This window comes from Acipenser ruthenus, chromosome 1 (genome assembly GCF_902713425.1).
Source record: "Acipenser ruthenus chromosome 1, fAciRut3.2 maternal haplotype, whole genome shotgun sequence".
NCBI lineage: Eukaryota > Metazoa > Chordata > Actinopteri > Acipenseriformes > Acipenseridae > Acipenser > Acipenser ruthenus.
Genome location: NC_081189.1, coordinates 58,511,466 through 58,529,036, shown reverse-complemented (window position 1 = coordinate 58,529,036; position 17,571 = coordinate 58,511,466). Strand labels below are relative to the sequence as shown.

Below are 17,571 nucleotides of genomic sequence, written 5' to 3'. Positions count from 1 at the left end.
ATTTTCATGTTTGGATATTCGCTATAAATTGAAATTTGTTCGGATATTCATTTGTTTTCAAACAGTAATAAAAGCCATTATATTGCTCAGAACACAGGCAGAGACAACATACAGTAGCATAGGGACAGTGGGGCCCCTGTGTGTGCCTTTATTTTACTGCAAGTTCCAATATAACATTGTTTTGTTTTCTTGAAATAAATAGTACATAAAGTAGACGCCTTATTTTATTTTTTCCTTTTTTTCATTCCTTACCATTGCAGTAAACAGTGGCTGTATACACATTTTCATAAAGTAATAACATGAGGTTTACTTGTGCTTTTTTGTAGCTGAACAAGCAAACAAAAACTGAAATTTAACCTTAAACACTTCAAATAAAACAAACATGGAAATGGCATTGTAAAATAAAGGGGGGGGGGAAAAACTCACCGTTTTTGGTTCTCGTTTATTACATTCCACATAACGAAGTCGCAACAAAAAATATATAATATATACGATCTATGTAAAAATCCCTACACAACATTTCCAGCAAGTTGGGCACTGTTTAAACGAGGCATTTCAGAATGACATGCTTGCTTTTTTTTGTTCAATGAGATTCTTAAAGCATCACAATGTGTTTTTGACCCAGATGGCCTTCCATAGAGAGCACTATGCGTGCACTCGCATAATCTGGTTTGTTTACTGTTTGCTGTCTAAAACTTTTAAATAGAGGCTCAACAGCTGCTGTGTTGATCCTGTGTTGTCTTTTTTTTTTTATAATATATATTAATCTCACATATAATACAGAGCTCTTTTTCATTTCAAGTTATTTTTGGCATTTCTATCGAATACGAACATCTGATTTTTGTATCCGAATAAATGTAAAAAAAATATTCGTTTGGATATTTGTCCCAGCAATAATTAATGAAATCTGATTGCTGTGAGAATCATTTAGATTTTTCCATCTAGTTGATCCACCTTACTTTCGGAACACTAGCCAGCAGTAGCAGGTGCTGAAAATGATCCATGACTAACCAGCAGGGTATCTGTCACAGCAAGACCACCACTGAGAAAAGATCAGAATGATAAAAGATGTGCTTCTGTGGCAGAAGCATGTAGGTGGTCTGCTGCACACCAGAGGACAGAAGTGTCTGGATAGGTCACACAGCAGGACCTGCTTGATTTTTTGCAAAGTGCTGCTCATAGAACACTTCGGCTACTGTAAATGATTAAAGTAGGCATAAAAAAGAGGCGTGGTGATGTCAGATTAAGTTTCTTAATTTTGGGTTTTCTGAACCATCCATTTCATAGGTCCCAACTCCCTCTCACCTAGTTATAGAATGTGTGTATCTGTTCAGGGCTTCTGTGTTTTAATTGACTTTCATCTTTCCAGTTCCAAAAAATAATAAAATATTGCTTGCATTTTTTTTTATATTTTAATGTCTGCTATGGGGTGATCATGCACAAGAGCTGTAAACATATGTACTCTATACTTTCTTGGTAAAGAACCAGATGTGTGATAGCAAAGGTAATTGAATAGAATGAATACTGTGTCATCTGCTGACAGTGTTAAAATGCGTTTGACATTGCGGCATGTTGGAATACAGAGCAAGTCTTATTACACGTGACTGTTCTTCGCATTCAGCTGTTTCCCAGCTGGTATTCTTTTATTCAGCTCAATGTGTTTTTCTTCCTCTAGAGAGCGGTCTCTTTCTGTCCCTCATTGGGAAAGAAAATGCCCTCTGCTGTTGTCCCTGCAACCCTGAGCTGACTCGCAGGTCTGCAGCTGCCTTGTGTGGTGCAAGGTTCTTATGATGAATGTTAAAAGCGGGCCTGCGTTCAGGAACATGTCGTTTGTTTTAGAACAAACAGTAGTGCTTAGAACAATCATGAGAGGGATTATGTTCAAAACTTCGATAGTGAACATTTTTTAGTTTTAAGTTCTTTTTTGCATATCGTATAGTTACTGTGCAGCTGATTACATGTCTGTGTCCTATGATTCACCTGTCTGTTCATTCTGAAAGACTGATAAAGTCCTTTTTAAATGGGCTTCCGGGCTTTATGTAAACACAGCTGGAAGATTCATGTTTGGCAATTCATTATGACTTTGCAGTTTTATTTGTGTTGCAACCCTTGCTGGAAAAGGCCTAAATCAGTATATTTCTCCCAAATAAGCAGACTGTACAGCTGCTCTATAGAGGGCCTCTGATAAAATGAGCACAATGAGAATAAATTAGTCTTGTCATAGAGAACTTTGCTGAATAAGCAACAAAGACCTTTATTCTGCAGGTAAAGATTCAGCAGGGAGTTATTGTAGATCCGGAAGAGCATCTTATTACAGTGCACTGACAGTATCAGTACCATTCATATCACAGCTATCGTATTCATAAAGGTTAGTGTTCAATATTTTATAGTTTCCACAATTAACAGAACAACTTCTAACTGTGTTGCTGTTACTTGGTAAATCTAAGATTTTCACTAGACACAAAGCTAGCGTGTTTAAGTGTAATTCTACAGTGTACCATATACTATAGTACTGACATCTGGTTTTCCATGCTAACTACCTCATATCCTTATAATGTTACAAATCTATGTTACTAGCATGCATGTTATATATAGTAAGTTGCACCCTTTGACTGAAGATGAACCTGTCATTGTTTTGCTGCAGAACATCAAGTGGTTTCTGCTGGTGTCCAGCTCCACACAAGTGGTGTCGGTCAGGCCTGGATTTGAACCCAGTATTTCTTCTTCCTTTGGCTACCACACAATAAAACAAATATGCTCGCAGTAACATTTGAGCTATTACTTGATATTGTTTAATAATTATAATATTATAAAAAAAAAGAATTAGTGCAGTACTTTGAACAAAGTCATTTAGTACTGCAACACACATTAGGGTTATTTTGATCAATCCGTACCCCTCCGGGAAAAATTATTAAACAGAGAAAAATGGAAAAGGAATTTTTAATTTGCTTTTCATATTTGAAAAACTGATACATTTTTATAACCAGTTGACAGCTTATTTATATTTATATACTGTATTTCAAGTTTAATTTAATTTTACAATATTGCTGTACATCAGCATTTGAATTTTTGTACTGTACAAAAGTAACGTTGTTGCTTTCTCAAGAGAGATAGATAGAGCCTATGAAAAGTTAAAATACAGCTTAATATTGATGCAGAAAGATGAGTCACATGGGTAGCACACGGATTCAGACTGTACTTGCCCATGTAGGCCACAGTAGATAAGTGGATAGCCCAAATATGATACCATTTCCTTTGTCCTTTGATGTTCTGCCAATACCCAATCCAGGTGGCTGGATTGATGTACAAGACTGTACAATGACTCTGGCAGGGGATTTTTTAAGGCATCAGTGATGGAGCAGGTATATTACAGCTCTTTGCTTCTCAGCTCTAACCTGCCGGCTACTTTTCAAGGAAACTTAAGAATTTTACAGTATTACTGTACGTGCCAATGTTTTGTAGATAAAGTAATCCGTCATGTATCCGCCCTAACCGTTTATCCGCTATTATGATCAAGCTCTTCAGCAACGTTAATCTATCATCTGTATTGAAAAAGAGCTTGCAATTTGGAAAAACCTCAACCCCCGGTAGAGATTAATCTTTTGGTGTTTTTGGGATAGACTAGGTCCTAATACATCCATCTAGGGTGGGTACGTCATTGGCAATGTGGAAAAATAAAAAGATACAGACCGTATTCCATGTAATTACCTGAAATTAATATTTTAAAAACTATACAGAGTTATATTACAAATGACAGTAACTGGGGTTTTACACACTGAATTAACACAAAAGTGGTATCAGTACATTCAGCAAAGCTTGTATATTTGTTTAATATGTCACAGTTATGAGTAATATAATCATGTGCTGTTGTTATGGGTCAAATGTTACATCAAGTCATGTTCTGTGCTGATTTTGGACCTTCTGAGTTTAGATAACCCTCAGATGTGTTCTGCCAGAGCTAGAAGTGATTAAGAAGGTTAACAATATTACTCAGATTATGTGTCAGCTTTTTACCAATTACATTTGACCCATGTCTTACCGTTTGTCAAAACTGCCCCTTTTTTTACAATGGAATGTGTCATTTTATGAACATTCCGTGAAAATGTACATGTGACAGGGTGACTGAGCGGTGACGTCACGGCAGAAGCAGGTACGGAAAAAACTGACACCAGGGCAAGTACTGCAGTTAAGGTGGCGTTTGCCGTTTTTATTAAGCAAACAAAAATAAATAAAATATTTAAACCAAAAACACACTGTGCTCACAGAGCAAAATAAAAGGGTTAAACAAAACAAACTCACAAACACAAAATAAATAACAAAACCCAGGTCAGGCTGAGCAAATGCCTTCACTGTTCCTGGAGTTTTAAGTTTCGTTTCGTTTCGTTTACGCTCTTCAATCGCCGTCTCTCTCCTTCCAACACCCCCCGAACTGAGAGTGCTGCAGGCTTTTTATATCGTGGCCGAGGGGTTTAACTAGCTTGCAATTAATTATTCTATTACCCCTCGGCCACAATCTGCACGAGTTTATTAATTACAACGTGGATGGGGTTTCCCATCCACGCTACTAAATAACAAAAACGGCTACGCCGTCACTTAAACAAAACAACAAAACAAACGGCGCTCGCCGTCACCTATACATAAACAAAACACAAAATAACACAGGGGCGGAGGGGGAACACCCGTTCTGAAAATAAATAAACAAATGAATGTACAGGGCACCTCGCCCTGTTACAGTACAGTATTCTGATTTACCTAAAATAATTGCAAGTTATACATCTATTAAACACTCTTTGTTTCTCCATTATATTAAACATCATGTTTTTCAATATTTTCAGAGGTAGAAGAAATTTTTAGATACTATTACCTATGCTGTCGTACATAAAGTATTTCATCCTGTATATGTAACATGTTGCTTTAGGCCTATTATATTAGCTGAATCAACCTTAAAAAAGCATTTTCAGCAACTATTAAGTATTTTTCTGAATTTATTGTTACTATAGGATGACTCTTTGTATTATACCTTTAATTACCCCCAGCAGAATATTAATGATTTCCTCCAGAAAAATATGTATAATTATTGAACAGAGAAGATTAGTTCAGAGATTGTAGATCCTACTAAAGTTTTCGTACACTGTGTTGTATGTGCTCTGTGCGCTGCCATTGCTGGTAGTGTCATGTCAGCTGTTCAGTATGTTGATATGTAAATAAATCCTGTTCGCCTGCGGGGCTTATCAGTTTTAACCTCTGTCTCAGTCTCCTGCCTGTCACTCAGTAGTGAATGCACGCCCACACGCAGACGGCTACTCTGTCACAAGCATTAATACCCTGTATCTTTCTGAACAAGGGACTTAGGGGTGCTCCCTAATAAAAGCTGAATCTCAAAACAATACTTGTGTGACTATAGTAATTGTTACAGCTGTGTATAATGGTATTTAAAACAGGATTAATTTATCCACCTTTTTACATATCCGCCCTTACTGTGGTCCCACCGCAGTTGGATATGCGACAGACTACTGTATTTACAAGGAAACATTTACTTATCACATCTATTTGGACAAAAATAGTCCTGTTTCATTCACAAATAGTTAAAGTATTTGGCAATCTGTGTCCTATGTTTTCCTGAACACACTCTGCATATTCCTGAAAGGAAAATATAAAGGATTAGGTTAAGATTTTCCCAGGGAAAATTAGGCCAACATCTAAAACAACTCAGAAGTGGTTTGTGCAGTGAAAACATCCCCTGCCCCAATAAACCTTACTCGTGTATGGTATGTTAATCTGGTTTGAGAAAAGGAAACATGAATATGGGCTGCAGGTCCCTTCCTCCTACAATATGTTTTGGCTCACCAAAAAGCTTGCACTTCCATTCATTTATATTCAAATGTACTGGTAGAGTTTTGAAAGAAGCACATGCTAGATAGCAAGCATGTGTATATATATATATATATATATATATATATATATATATATATATATATATATATATATATATATATATATATATTTTTCATTTAGAAAAAGATTCATATTGATTTACAAAGGAACAATTTTTTTGCCAGAGAAATGTTCTGCTTGCGGGCTTTGGCCACAGCTGGAACAGGCAACATTTTGTATGAGATTGAAGTATACCTGAAATTCTACTGCAGAATCTGCAGGGTTTTTTTTATTTTTATTATTCTCTGTTCACTGTTTAAAAGTAGATGTAGCCAAATACTCACTGCTGTGTTTTTGTGTTAAATTGCTAGCATTTGCACAAAGTCCATTTATTTGCATATTTAAGTAAAGTCATCACTGTTATACTGTAGATTAAAATACAAGAAAGCATTTTTTTTATTAAACCACTTGAATAAACATAAACAAGCTGTTTACACTGTACCTGTAAATTGTAGTGTTATGGTATATTCTGATTTAAGAGAAATAATCTGCCAAAAAATATAGTAAAGTAGTTTTGGTGCATTTTAAATTCTATGGGAAGGCTGAACAACTGGGCATTTACTGCATATCCAAAAGAAACTCAAAGAATATAAAGCATTTTCTAATGTTGGAGTTCAGGATTGTTTTTTGAGTTCCATTTAAATGATATACAAAATGGCTTGAATACAGTAATGCTGAAAAGGGGGGGGTGTTTTTAAAAATGTTTTTTTTTTTTTTTTTTCTTACTATACAGGAATCACCACTGCAAGATCAAATGAAATGCACTATTACTGTTTACTCAGTCAACTAAGCTGGCTGAATACAATGTGCTAGCCTATTGACAAGATAATACTGGTGTTATGTAATCCTAACCCTAAAACGGTTAGTTTCGTCTATTAAAAAAAAAAAAAAAAAAAAAAAAAAAAGTTAGGGAATTTCCATGTTAACAATTGAAAACAACCAGAAATGAGCGCATAAGGAAGAAGCTTGGATTTTATGCCTGTGATTTAAAAAAATTAAAAACGCGAATGTCATGTTTAAATGAATAGAAGTAAAGGAGGTGGAGGGCATGACTGAAATGACCTTTCATTTTCAAATGCATGGCAGTGACCCGGGGGTGGGGAGGGGTGGCGTTCTTTTCCCTAGGAAACCTACACGCAGACTCGTCCATACCCAGAATAAGCTACTGCAGTCACAAAGGCGCAGTATAATGCTTTACAGTACAGGAAATACAGACTTATAGTTGTTAATGTTAACGTTTTTATCAAGTTGTCAATTACGAATTGTAATGTTTGTCCAGGTTATTTTTTTTATTATAACTTTATTCAAGATTTTATTGAAGATGCTCGTTTTCTACATTCTGCATGAAGCAAAACACGTAAATTAAACTAAAAACTAAGCCCCCCCCCCCTCCATTTATAAACTGAAGCTGTATCTAAATCTAGATTATTACTTTCAAATGAAGGAGGGCTGGGTGATAGAGGCGCTGAGCTACAGTAGGTCTGAAATGACACAAGATCTGAGGGCTGGTCAGATTAAACGTGATCCCTGCCTGGATAGTTGATAGTCAATCATCCTGGAGACCCACTGAGTCTGCCATTTGCTGTGGAGCTTTTACAATCACCAGGCAGTCAGAAAAATGTGTTTTCCAGTCAGGTCTTGGCGCCCCCCTAATAATCTCTGAAAAACACTGTTCTGAGTTATGTTGGGTAACTCCCTGTAACCCGTTTGCCATCGTCTTTTGAAGTACTGTCCGCCATCTTTCTGCAAAGGCGCCTAAACCGCAAATGTGAATGGGGTTGCAGACCTAGATATGCGGCAGCCCTGGGCCAGTCAGTAGTGTGAACAGACTTTGTTATGTGGACAGGATGGATTACTCTAAAATTCTGTTTGGCACTTCATTTAGTTTTGAACACTATTGCTTAGCCCTCGAATACATTGATCAGTCACTAACTGGATACAATGTTAAAGTTTTAAATACTTTAGCATACTCACAAGCAAAATATATTGCAGAATCAATTTCAGTTACTCATTCTTAATCACTTTGATTAGGAATAAGAAGTAATGTCTTAGTTTTAGTTTCAAACTTAAAATTGTATGGCATGTAGTTCCATTATCATTCACTCTGATATCCTCTGCTGCCACCCAGCCCTTCCCTTTACTGTTTGTAATCAGCTCTGTAAAGCATGCACCAGCAGTTATGCCCCTCTATGGAAGACAGCTAGCATTCTTTTCTTGTTGTTAGTGGAAGAAACTTGACTTACAATTAGCCTAAAAATAACCCTCTGTTTGTTATGGGCTAGTGAGCGAATCAGCAAGCAAAAAAAGAATTTGTTCCTTTCTTGCCTTCGTAACGCTGCTGAGATAACAAATTATAATCGCATCTTTTAAATTAAGATTTAAGGAGAAAAAGGCAAGACCTTGAAATCCCTAATATGGAGCTGTGCTTCTTGGGAGGAAGGTACTGTTGTTCATAAAGAACTCTCTATGATGTCTTATCTTTTAAATGCAAAAGGGCTGCAGTTCTAGCAAGCCACCCTTTTTAGTGTGTGCTCATTAAACACAAATCCTTGATCAGGGGAGCATGCATACCGTAACCTTTGTTCTAAAAATAGCCTGTGACGGCATCTTTATATTAAAAATACTTGGTTAAATTAATGACAACCGAATGAAAAGAGCTTCATGGTACTAGCTGTCTGTGTTTACTCTGCCAACTGTATTTGGACTGGCAGCCCTCCCAATTGCATGTTATCAGCCTGCACAGTGAAACATGGTCTAAGTGCTGCCTGATAGCACTTGGCAGTTAACTTGTAATTTTGTGGCACCACCCATATTCTGAATTACATCACCACGTGGAGCTGAACAATATTCCACCTTTTAAAGGAAGTTTGCAAACAGGTATCCGGGTGCAGGCACTGTACTGTACTATACGAGCATGACAGCTTGTACTGATCTGTTACACTCAAGCAGGAATGTAGACTGAAGAAGGAGGATGGATTTTTTAAAGCGAGTTGTCCCTGCTGTAATGTCCGGGGATGTGGTGTTGGAGGTGGGGAGCACTGTGCGAGACAGCTCACCCAGGCTCCTCAAAATGAAACGCGTCAGCCTGCTTTCCATGGGGCAGACTATCGATGAGGATGAAGAGATGGGCCACCGGGGGTTCAGATTGGACAGATCAACTAGAATTCGACTGAAAGGTAGAGTATGGCACAGCTGGACAGTAGTCCTGGCTTTGGCCTGGTGCATTAATAATTTATCTGGTCAGCACTTACTGATAAGTAGCATAGGCAGGATGGTGATTTCTCACTGGGGAATTTGTGAGTCAACAGCAAACTAAGCCTGACCTTATTACCCAGTGTCTCAATTAGTATTCTGACTATATTTTATAGAACAAGAAGCTTTTCCAAGTTCTGGTTAACATAGTGCAACAGGAGCCTCATAACTGTTTATATTTTAAATGTTGGAATTAAGTAGCCTAAATATTTGCAATTGTAGGAGAATGTTTGTAAGGTTTTAAAACAATGATTTGGATGAACTTCAGTTAATGTTGAAAGACAGGATTTACGTACTGTATACCAGCACCATATGTCTGATCCCAGGACAGTAGCAGAAAAGAAAATGTGCCTTATTCCTAAAACAGTGTGTGCATACTAATGTAAAATAAAAATACTTCGGGTTGTAGTTGGTTTGTGACACTGTTCACTGGATGTTTTATTTTGTTTTCAGTTCTTCTAAGCGAATCTTGGTTCTTCAGCAAGGCCCTATGGAAAGTTGAGCTTGGTAGTCTTACAGGGAAGGGAAGTGGTTACTAAAAAAACTAAACAAAAACTAAAATATGTTTACAATGTTGAAACCAGTTTAATTGCTTAATACAGTAGATGTTTGTGTAATATGTTGTGAAAGTAGAGTGCACCCATACTAATGTAATCTGCTAGCATAGTTTCTGAACATCTCCTTTTGTTGAGCATGCAAGGCAACTATATTTGCATACGAAGCTTGCAGCATTACAGAACTTAACTTACTTCAAATTGTAACCCTTGTTCTTGGAAACACGTACTGTGTGAGTGCGCCTGAGAAATGAGCATTGAAAACTTTGGAACATTGCAGGTGTTCTAAATTATTGTATTGCCTAACAATTTAAAAAAAAAAAAGAAATTTAACTACTTTGTGCCACACTTGGCCCACCCTGTTGATTGCTGTGACAAAAATGTCATGAGCTCATCCTTGTAAAATATGTTACCAATCTGTTTTAACCCCATGGCACTGGATCTTTACGGGTTCCTTAGTGTGTCACACTATTATGTTTTTAAAGAAAATACCACAGTTTTAATCAACTTTTTGCCTTATTCCCCTGAAAAAAATCCATCAAGGGATCTGTGATCTCATCTACTGTTGTGGTTTATGGCATGTCAGAGCCTGAAATACATAGATAACCCTAAAACAACCAATTAAATAGTTTCAATGTTCTTGTATTATAAAATCAATCAAAATAATATAGGCACATGTATGTTGCAGAGGACATCAAAACAGTGAATTATGACTTCTGCATATTTTTACAATTATCTAAGTTTGAACTATGTTACACATGACTGCTTGGGGTATATCCACACATGCTGCAGCTTATCTAGCATATGTAGAGTGACATATTTTGGTACTGGCACAGAACAAACCAAATGGTGGATTATTTCCAGGGTGCAGTATCTTGGTACCAAAAAGAGGCAGTTGGCTTGACAGCGGTTCTGCCTTTCTAATTAGGAAGTGGGAAGCAGAATTGAGGCGACATACAAATTTAACATTTCAGAGTGGGTAGAAATGAAAGTAAAAAAAAAAAAAAGGCTGTATTTTTGTACAGCTACAGTACAAAGCCAGTTGGTCCATATCCAATATGGGTTGTTATTCTAGGGCTTGAAATCTTGCCATATAAAAGTGTGTCTGACGAGTCAAACTTATAACAAGCTAATGTGCAAAACACAGCCAAATGTTACACTGGGAGGGGGATGATATCGTTGTAGGCTTTTTGTTCATGTTGCTAGTACTGGTGGAGTTAAGTGAGAACCCCAGTTTTGTTTGTTTTGCTTTTCATGGCTAATCCCTTTATTCAAACTTAGCTGTTTTTGTTCATGTGAAATATTTTTCTTCACACACTGACTGGTCCATTGCATAAATATATGATTCTAGGGGAACAATATCTTCAGGTGACTAAAACTGACCGTTAGGATTGAGTTGGTATACTGGTTTTGCGTTTACCACAGTTTACATTAGGGTATTCCTGTTATGTTACACTGCAAATGTTTTAATTATGGTATTCAGCAGTTAACATTGTGTTTGTGTTCCTAAGAACGAAGTGAAGGAAAATGCCATTTTCATACAAACACCTTTTTATTCAATATCCTGCGCAAAACAAGTCTCAGTACTACTCGGCTTTCTCGCTTAGCCTAATGCATACCACCCACTTCTACCTCACTGTCAGTCACCATCATCACTGCTGTTTTGCCTTTGCATTTTTCTACTGCAAACATCAACATTTCTGTACTGCAAACATGCTTCTAAACCAAGCATTGATATTTGCAGCCTTGGCAAAGAGTCTGAGGAACATCTTGTTGTGAACTAATACTATATTGTGCTAATGACTTTGAAGGAAACTGTCAATGCCACAGAATACACGTTTCAATGGCTCAATTAGCATACAAGTGACTGCCGCAGGATAGCGTACTTATTTTCAAAGTAGTTTTGTTTAAACAAATTATTTACAATATTCAAACTTTTATGGGGTAAGTGAAGAAATCTCTTTTTGTACAAACTCAATATGCACAATAATCATTAGTCAAAAGACTGGAAGCTTACTCGTGCAATGTCAAGTAAACTCTAAATTATGAATCCAATAAACATACATCTTGGTGTCAAAATGCGTTTTTTAATGGTGTTGCAATGTGTATTTAACCCGTGCCAAAAATATATTAAAACTTTTTTTTTTTATATATAAAAACTTTTCTATGCTCCTAAATAATAAATTGTATTAGTGCATTTTTATGGAGAATATATATATATTGTAAAACGAGCGGCACTCACTCGGGTTCGTTGCCCCTTTAAAAATTTACAAGACACAGGCCACGAGACGGCCACCTCCTCCCCTAAAACACAACCACCCACCCTCGAGTCCACAAATGTCAATTTTCGCCCTCTTCCACGAGGGTGGATCGGTCCACGTTCCGGCCCAGCCAGGTAGGGACCGCGCACCGGCGACGAGGGACCCCAACGGTTTGTCAGGGGCGACCGGAACGACAACCGGGGCACTGGAGGCTGCAGCAGTGGGCAGAGGTCTGCAGCTGCAGCAGAGAGCAGCAGCTCCAACTCTGTTGGCTCCCTTCTCTTCAATGGAGCCAACCCCATCTCTCTCTCCCATCTCTTAAGTTGCTCTCCCTGAGCAACGGCATTCCGAGTGATCTGCTCGATCATCTGTAGCAAATCCATTTCTGGGTCTTAGGGGCGCCCACACTCTCTGACACCAAATGTAAAACGAGCGGCACTCACTCGGGTTCGTTGTCCCTTTAAAAATACGACCCAGCACAACAGTAGTGGATTTTTCAAGCGCTGACGCGCTATATTTTAATGAACACAAAAATAAACAAATACAAAATCAAAATAAACACCCAACTCCTCTTGGAGCACTAACTCAACTTTCAGGAACACCCTGACTAACGCGGGACAGCTAAGCTGTTTTCACGTCCTTACAAAAACACAGATTTGTCACCGCACTTACTTTTTTAACTCTGGCTACTCGGAGACAGAGCACCACTTCTGCCTCCTTCTACTCAGCCGCCTCGAGCAGACTGACTGCTCTCCTTTTAAACCCCGCACCTGGCTCTAATTCCCCAATAACGCCCAGGTGCGGATGATAATTTAATAATAAAACAATTAAACAATTGAACTAAACATACACATACTGTGGCAGCATAACGTGTATTGTACAAGTTTTAAAATTCAGATTGTTGCAGTAAAATATAAAATAGCCAAAAGTTTAAAGCATTCTGTGAAAGTAAGTATTTCTCAATTTTTAGTAAGCCTTCATTTTGTAACTTGCATGACGTACTGTATAGCGTGACATTAAGGTTACAGTGGTATTTTCTTTTAGTTATCAAACCGTGGAATTTTATCCCAGCCCACTCCTACTGATCGTTAGTTTAAAAAATACATTTAAAAAGTAAATGCCTTTGTTTGATTTAGATACAGTACTGCAGTATGCTGTACACTCAAGTAGGTTAAAGACAAAAATCCACTTGATATGATGCTTCTCAAAATGAGCTTGACATACTTTGCTGTGAACTCATTATTGTCCCTGTTGATTGAGTTGGAGCCACATTGAGCCAGTGGTGTATTTTAACAAGTTACAAAGCTGTACTGTATATTTAATAGAGAAAAGTATTGCATGCAGTCAATACAAATGTGCATTATAAATATCATATGGGAGATACTGAAATTGAAGAAGGGAACTATGAAAAAGACCTAGGAGTTTATGTTGACTCAGAAATGTCTTCATCTAGACAATGTGGGGAAGCTATAAAAAGGCCAACAAGATGCTCGGATATATTGTGAAAAGTGTTGAATTTAAATCAAGGGAAGTAATGTTAAAACTTTACAATGCATTAGTAAGACCTCACCTAGAATATTGTGTTCAGTTCTGGTCACCTCGTTATTGCTGCTCTAGAAAGAGTGCAAAGAAGAGCAACCAGAATTATCCCGGGTTTAAAAGGCATGTCGTATGCAGACAGGCTAAAAGAATTGAATCTATTCAGTCTTGAACAAAGAAGACTACGCGGTGATCTGATTCAAGCATTCAAAATCCTAAAAGGTACAGACAATGTCGACCCAGGGGACTTTTTTGACCTGAAAAAAGAAACAAGGACCAGGGGTCACAAATTGAGATTAGATAAAGGGGCATTCAGAACAGAAAATAGGAGGCACTTTTTTACACAGAGAATTGTGAGGGTCTGGAACCAACTCCCCAGTAATGTTGTTGAAGCTGACACCCTGGGATCCTTCAAGAAGCTGCTTGATGAGATTCTGGGATCAATAAGCTACTAACAACCAAACGAGCAAGATGGGCTGAATGGCTTCCTCTTGTTTGTAAACTTTCTTATGTTCTTATTACATAAGAAAGTTTACAAACAGCAGTGTGGAGTAGTGGTTAGGGCTCTGGACTCTTGACCAGAGGGTCATAGGTTCAATCCCCGTTGGGGACACTGCTGCTGTACCCTTGAGCAAGGTACTTTACCTAGATTGCTCCAGTAAAAACCCAACTGTATAAATGGGTAATTGTATATAAAAATAATGTGATATCTTGTAAGTCGCCCTGGATAAGGGCGTCTGCTAAGAAATAAATTATATATAATTATTACATTACATTACATTGGAATGTAATGTAATACGAACATAAGAACATAAGAAAGTACCGCTCATCTAGACACCCTGACATACAAAAAACAGCACAACAACACTACATATCATACTGGTGGCAACAATTATAACCAATTACAGGAAGCTTTGATTTGACTTTTGTTACACGTACAGTAGTGTTAAAATCAGAATTGAAACATTTTACAGCAAGAAAGTGCAGACAGTGTTTTTCTGATCAATTTTTCAAGATGTACAGTATGAGATACAGTAGTTTTGTTTTTATGCCACTTGGTTTCTGTATTTTTCAGCATAAACCCTTGTAGGTGTACTGCTATTTATTATTAATAATAATAATAATAATAATAATAATAATAATAAAAATAATAAAAATAATAATAAACTATTTTATATAGCGCATTTAAAAGCAACATCTCAAAGCACTTTACAAACAAACAAAACAGAAAATAAAAACAGTCATAAAAATGCCTTTAAGCTAGATTTAAAAGTATTAATCTCTTAAGGAATGGTGTTCCAAAGTTTTGGGGCATAACAACAGAAAGCCCTGTCGTCCATGGAATGTAGGTGAACAGAGAGAACACATAACAATCTAAGATCAGTTGAGTGAGGGTTTCGTGAAGGGGTGTAGACTGATACGAGATCAGATAAATACTCTGGAGCCAAACCATGCAAAGCCTTAAAAGTAAGAAATACAATTTTAAAATCAACACGAAACCTGACAGGCAACCAGTGCAGGGACTCTAGAACAGGAGTGATATGATCCCTTGCATGTGATCTTGTCAGGACACGAGCTGTTGAGTTCTGAACGTGTTGTAGTTTGGACAGTGTGCTTTTGGAGACCCCTGCAAGCACAGCATTACAGTAACCAATCCTTGAAAAAACAAATGCATGAACAGGCTTTCCAGCTACAGAAGCAGGAAGCATAGGTCACACCCTAGCGATGTTTCTAATGTGGAAAAATGATGCCTTAACAGTATTCTGCACATGAGGTTCAAAAGTTAATCCAAGATCAGATTTCGGATCTAAACTCAAGCATAGTACCATCAACTGACAAGTTTACAGCATTGGTTTTATATAACTGGTGGGTAGTGCCTAGCAACATAACCTGTGTCTTGTCACAGTTAATATGCAGAAAGTTTTGTGACATCCAATTCTTAATATAAAAAATGCAATCAGCAAGCACAGAGGCAGCAACATCAACATCAGATTTAGTATGCACATAAATGTGGGTGTCATCTGCATAAAAATGATAATTCAGGCCATGTAGTCTTAGTATGTGACCAAGGGGAACATGTAAATACAAATAGTAGAGGGCCCAAAATTGAACCTTGTGGGACACCAGATGTTACCAGCCCAACCTCAGAACTAAAACCGCCAAGAGAGAAAGTGTTGACGCCCAGTAAGATAAGACTGAAACCATTTTAGTGCAATGCCAGAAATGCCAAACAAACCTTCTAACCTATCAAGTAGGATAGCATGATTTACAGTGTCGAATGCAGCACTAAGATCCAAAAGAATCTAAATTGATAACGCAGCTGAGTCAGCTGCCATAAGAAAATCGTTTGTAACTTTAACAAGGGCAGTTTCAGTACTGTGTAGTTGTCGAAAAAAGTTGTCATAAAGTTTATTTGCAGTTAGATGGCAAGTGACAGCTCGCTCTAATATTTTAGCAAGACGGCAGATTTGAGATGGGACGATAATTATTAAAATTATCCAAAGCCATGTTAGCTTTTTTAGGCACTGGAGTGACTGCTGCCGTTTTAAAAGCAGCCGGCAACACGCCAGAGCTCAGGGAGTCGTTTTAAAATATTTAACATCAAGGGGCAAAGATTTGCAAGACAAGAACGAAAAAGAACAAAGGGAATAGGATCCAGTAAGCATGAGGTGGGTTTCATTCGAAGGACAAGATCATTAAGAGATTCAGAGGTAAGCAGTGTGAAACAAAAAAGAGAGGACCCAGCAAAACCAGGCAAACTAAAAGACTGTACAGAAGCTGGCAAATGTTATCAATCTTGGTTTTAAAATACTCTAATAAACTGTTGCATAACTGACATGAAGCTGGTAAAATAATGGAACAGTTAGGCTTTAACAACTGATCAATGGTAGAAAACAGGTATCTGGGATTACCGAGATTATTCTTAATAATATTTGAAAAATAGCTAGATCTGGCTGTTGCCATAGCATCCCTATATACAACCAATGATTCTTTCCACATGTGCAGATGTACCGTTGAACCAGAGTCCCGCCACCTACACTCACTTTTACGACAGCAAGCCTTAATAGAGCGCAGTTGGAAAACATACCACGGAGCATGGCGAGTATAATTGACAGACTGCCAATATTGGCAGTAGGATTGGATAGAGCTGTCCAATCCTTGTTGCTGTCTGCTGAGAAGGTTGAAGGTTTTGCATAATATAGATCTAATTGGTCCCAGGAAAAGAAAATACATTAAAAATCAATATGCATTATCTACTTTTGATGTCCTCATATTTTATTCACAAATATCTAAATACAGATATTTATATTGGTGAACACTTTGTAGTCATTTTCTCCTCATTTATAATCTTTGGCTTTTGTCTGAAACCTACAGTAAGTACTCTGTCACATATTACCCAGGAAAGTGCAAACAGGCCTTTGTTGAGCATCTGTGGTAGACTGACACTGCCCATTAAGCCTGAGCACTCTGGCCACACTTACCCTGGAATGGGAGATTCGTATTATAGATTCAATTCAGAGTTTTTCTAATTTATTAGATTGACTTCGTGGCAGAGTTATTTTATTTTTTAGATCTGATATTTTTGGGAAGGCAGGAGTTTATTATCCTGATCATTATGATGGTGGTAATAGGTAAAATTATTTATTTATTTTCTTTCTTACTAAGGAGGAGTGTGGCAGTCAAGTTGTAGACAGGGTTACAGAGAGTGCGAGGGAAGAGGAGGGGCAGACTTATTTTGGGAGCAGTTTTTTTTTTAAATAGAAAATGCATTATTAACTCTAAATAGGTGAATGGTAGAATATAAATTAGAAATTGTATTCAGTTTGCAGTTAAAACAGTATTACAGTATACTGGTGTGTTTGTGTTCAGGTTTAAAGACAGTAAAAGTTTAACGACCTTGGTATTACTTTTCACATCAGTTTTTTGTTCATTTTTATTGTAAAGGGTTGTGTAATTGCTTTTTTCCATCAAGGTTTTATCATTGGTCTTTTATAAATTGAAAAGTGAGTAACTGAAATATATACCGTACC

General features: G+C 37.4%; 1 protein-coding gene across 10 annotated transcripts in view; it reads left to right on the top strand.

Annotated features, from left to right (window-relative positions):
* The window catches only part of fryl (furry homolog, like), a 202,741-nt gene that overhangs the window by 44,856 nt on the left and 140,314 nt on the right, over window positions 1–17,571 (top strand). For 8 of the 10 annotated variants that reach the window (XM_059026502.1, XM_059026497.1, XM_059026520.1 and 5 more), the window contains exon 1: window positions 8,822–9,110. The exons of 1 other annotated variant lie outside the window; for it this stretch is intronic. In XM_059026502.1, coding sequence (XP_058882485.1) covers window positions 8,906–9,110 — 205 coding nt within the window. In that variant the 5' untranslated portion in view covers window positions 8,822–8,905. Of the gene's footprint in view, window positions 1–8,820; window positions 9,111–17,571 lie in introns of those variants that run through there. One more of the 10 variants, XM_059026492.1, reaches the window with a different exon arrangement.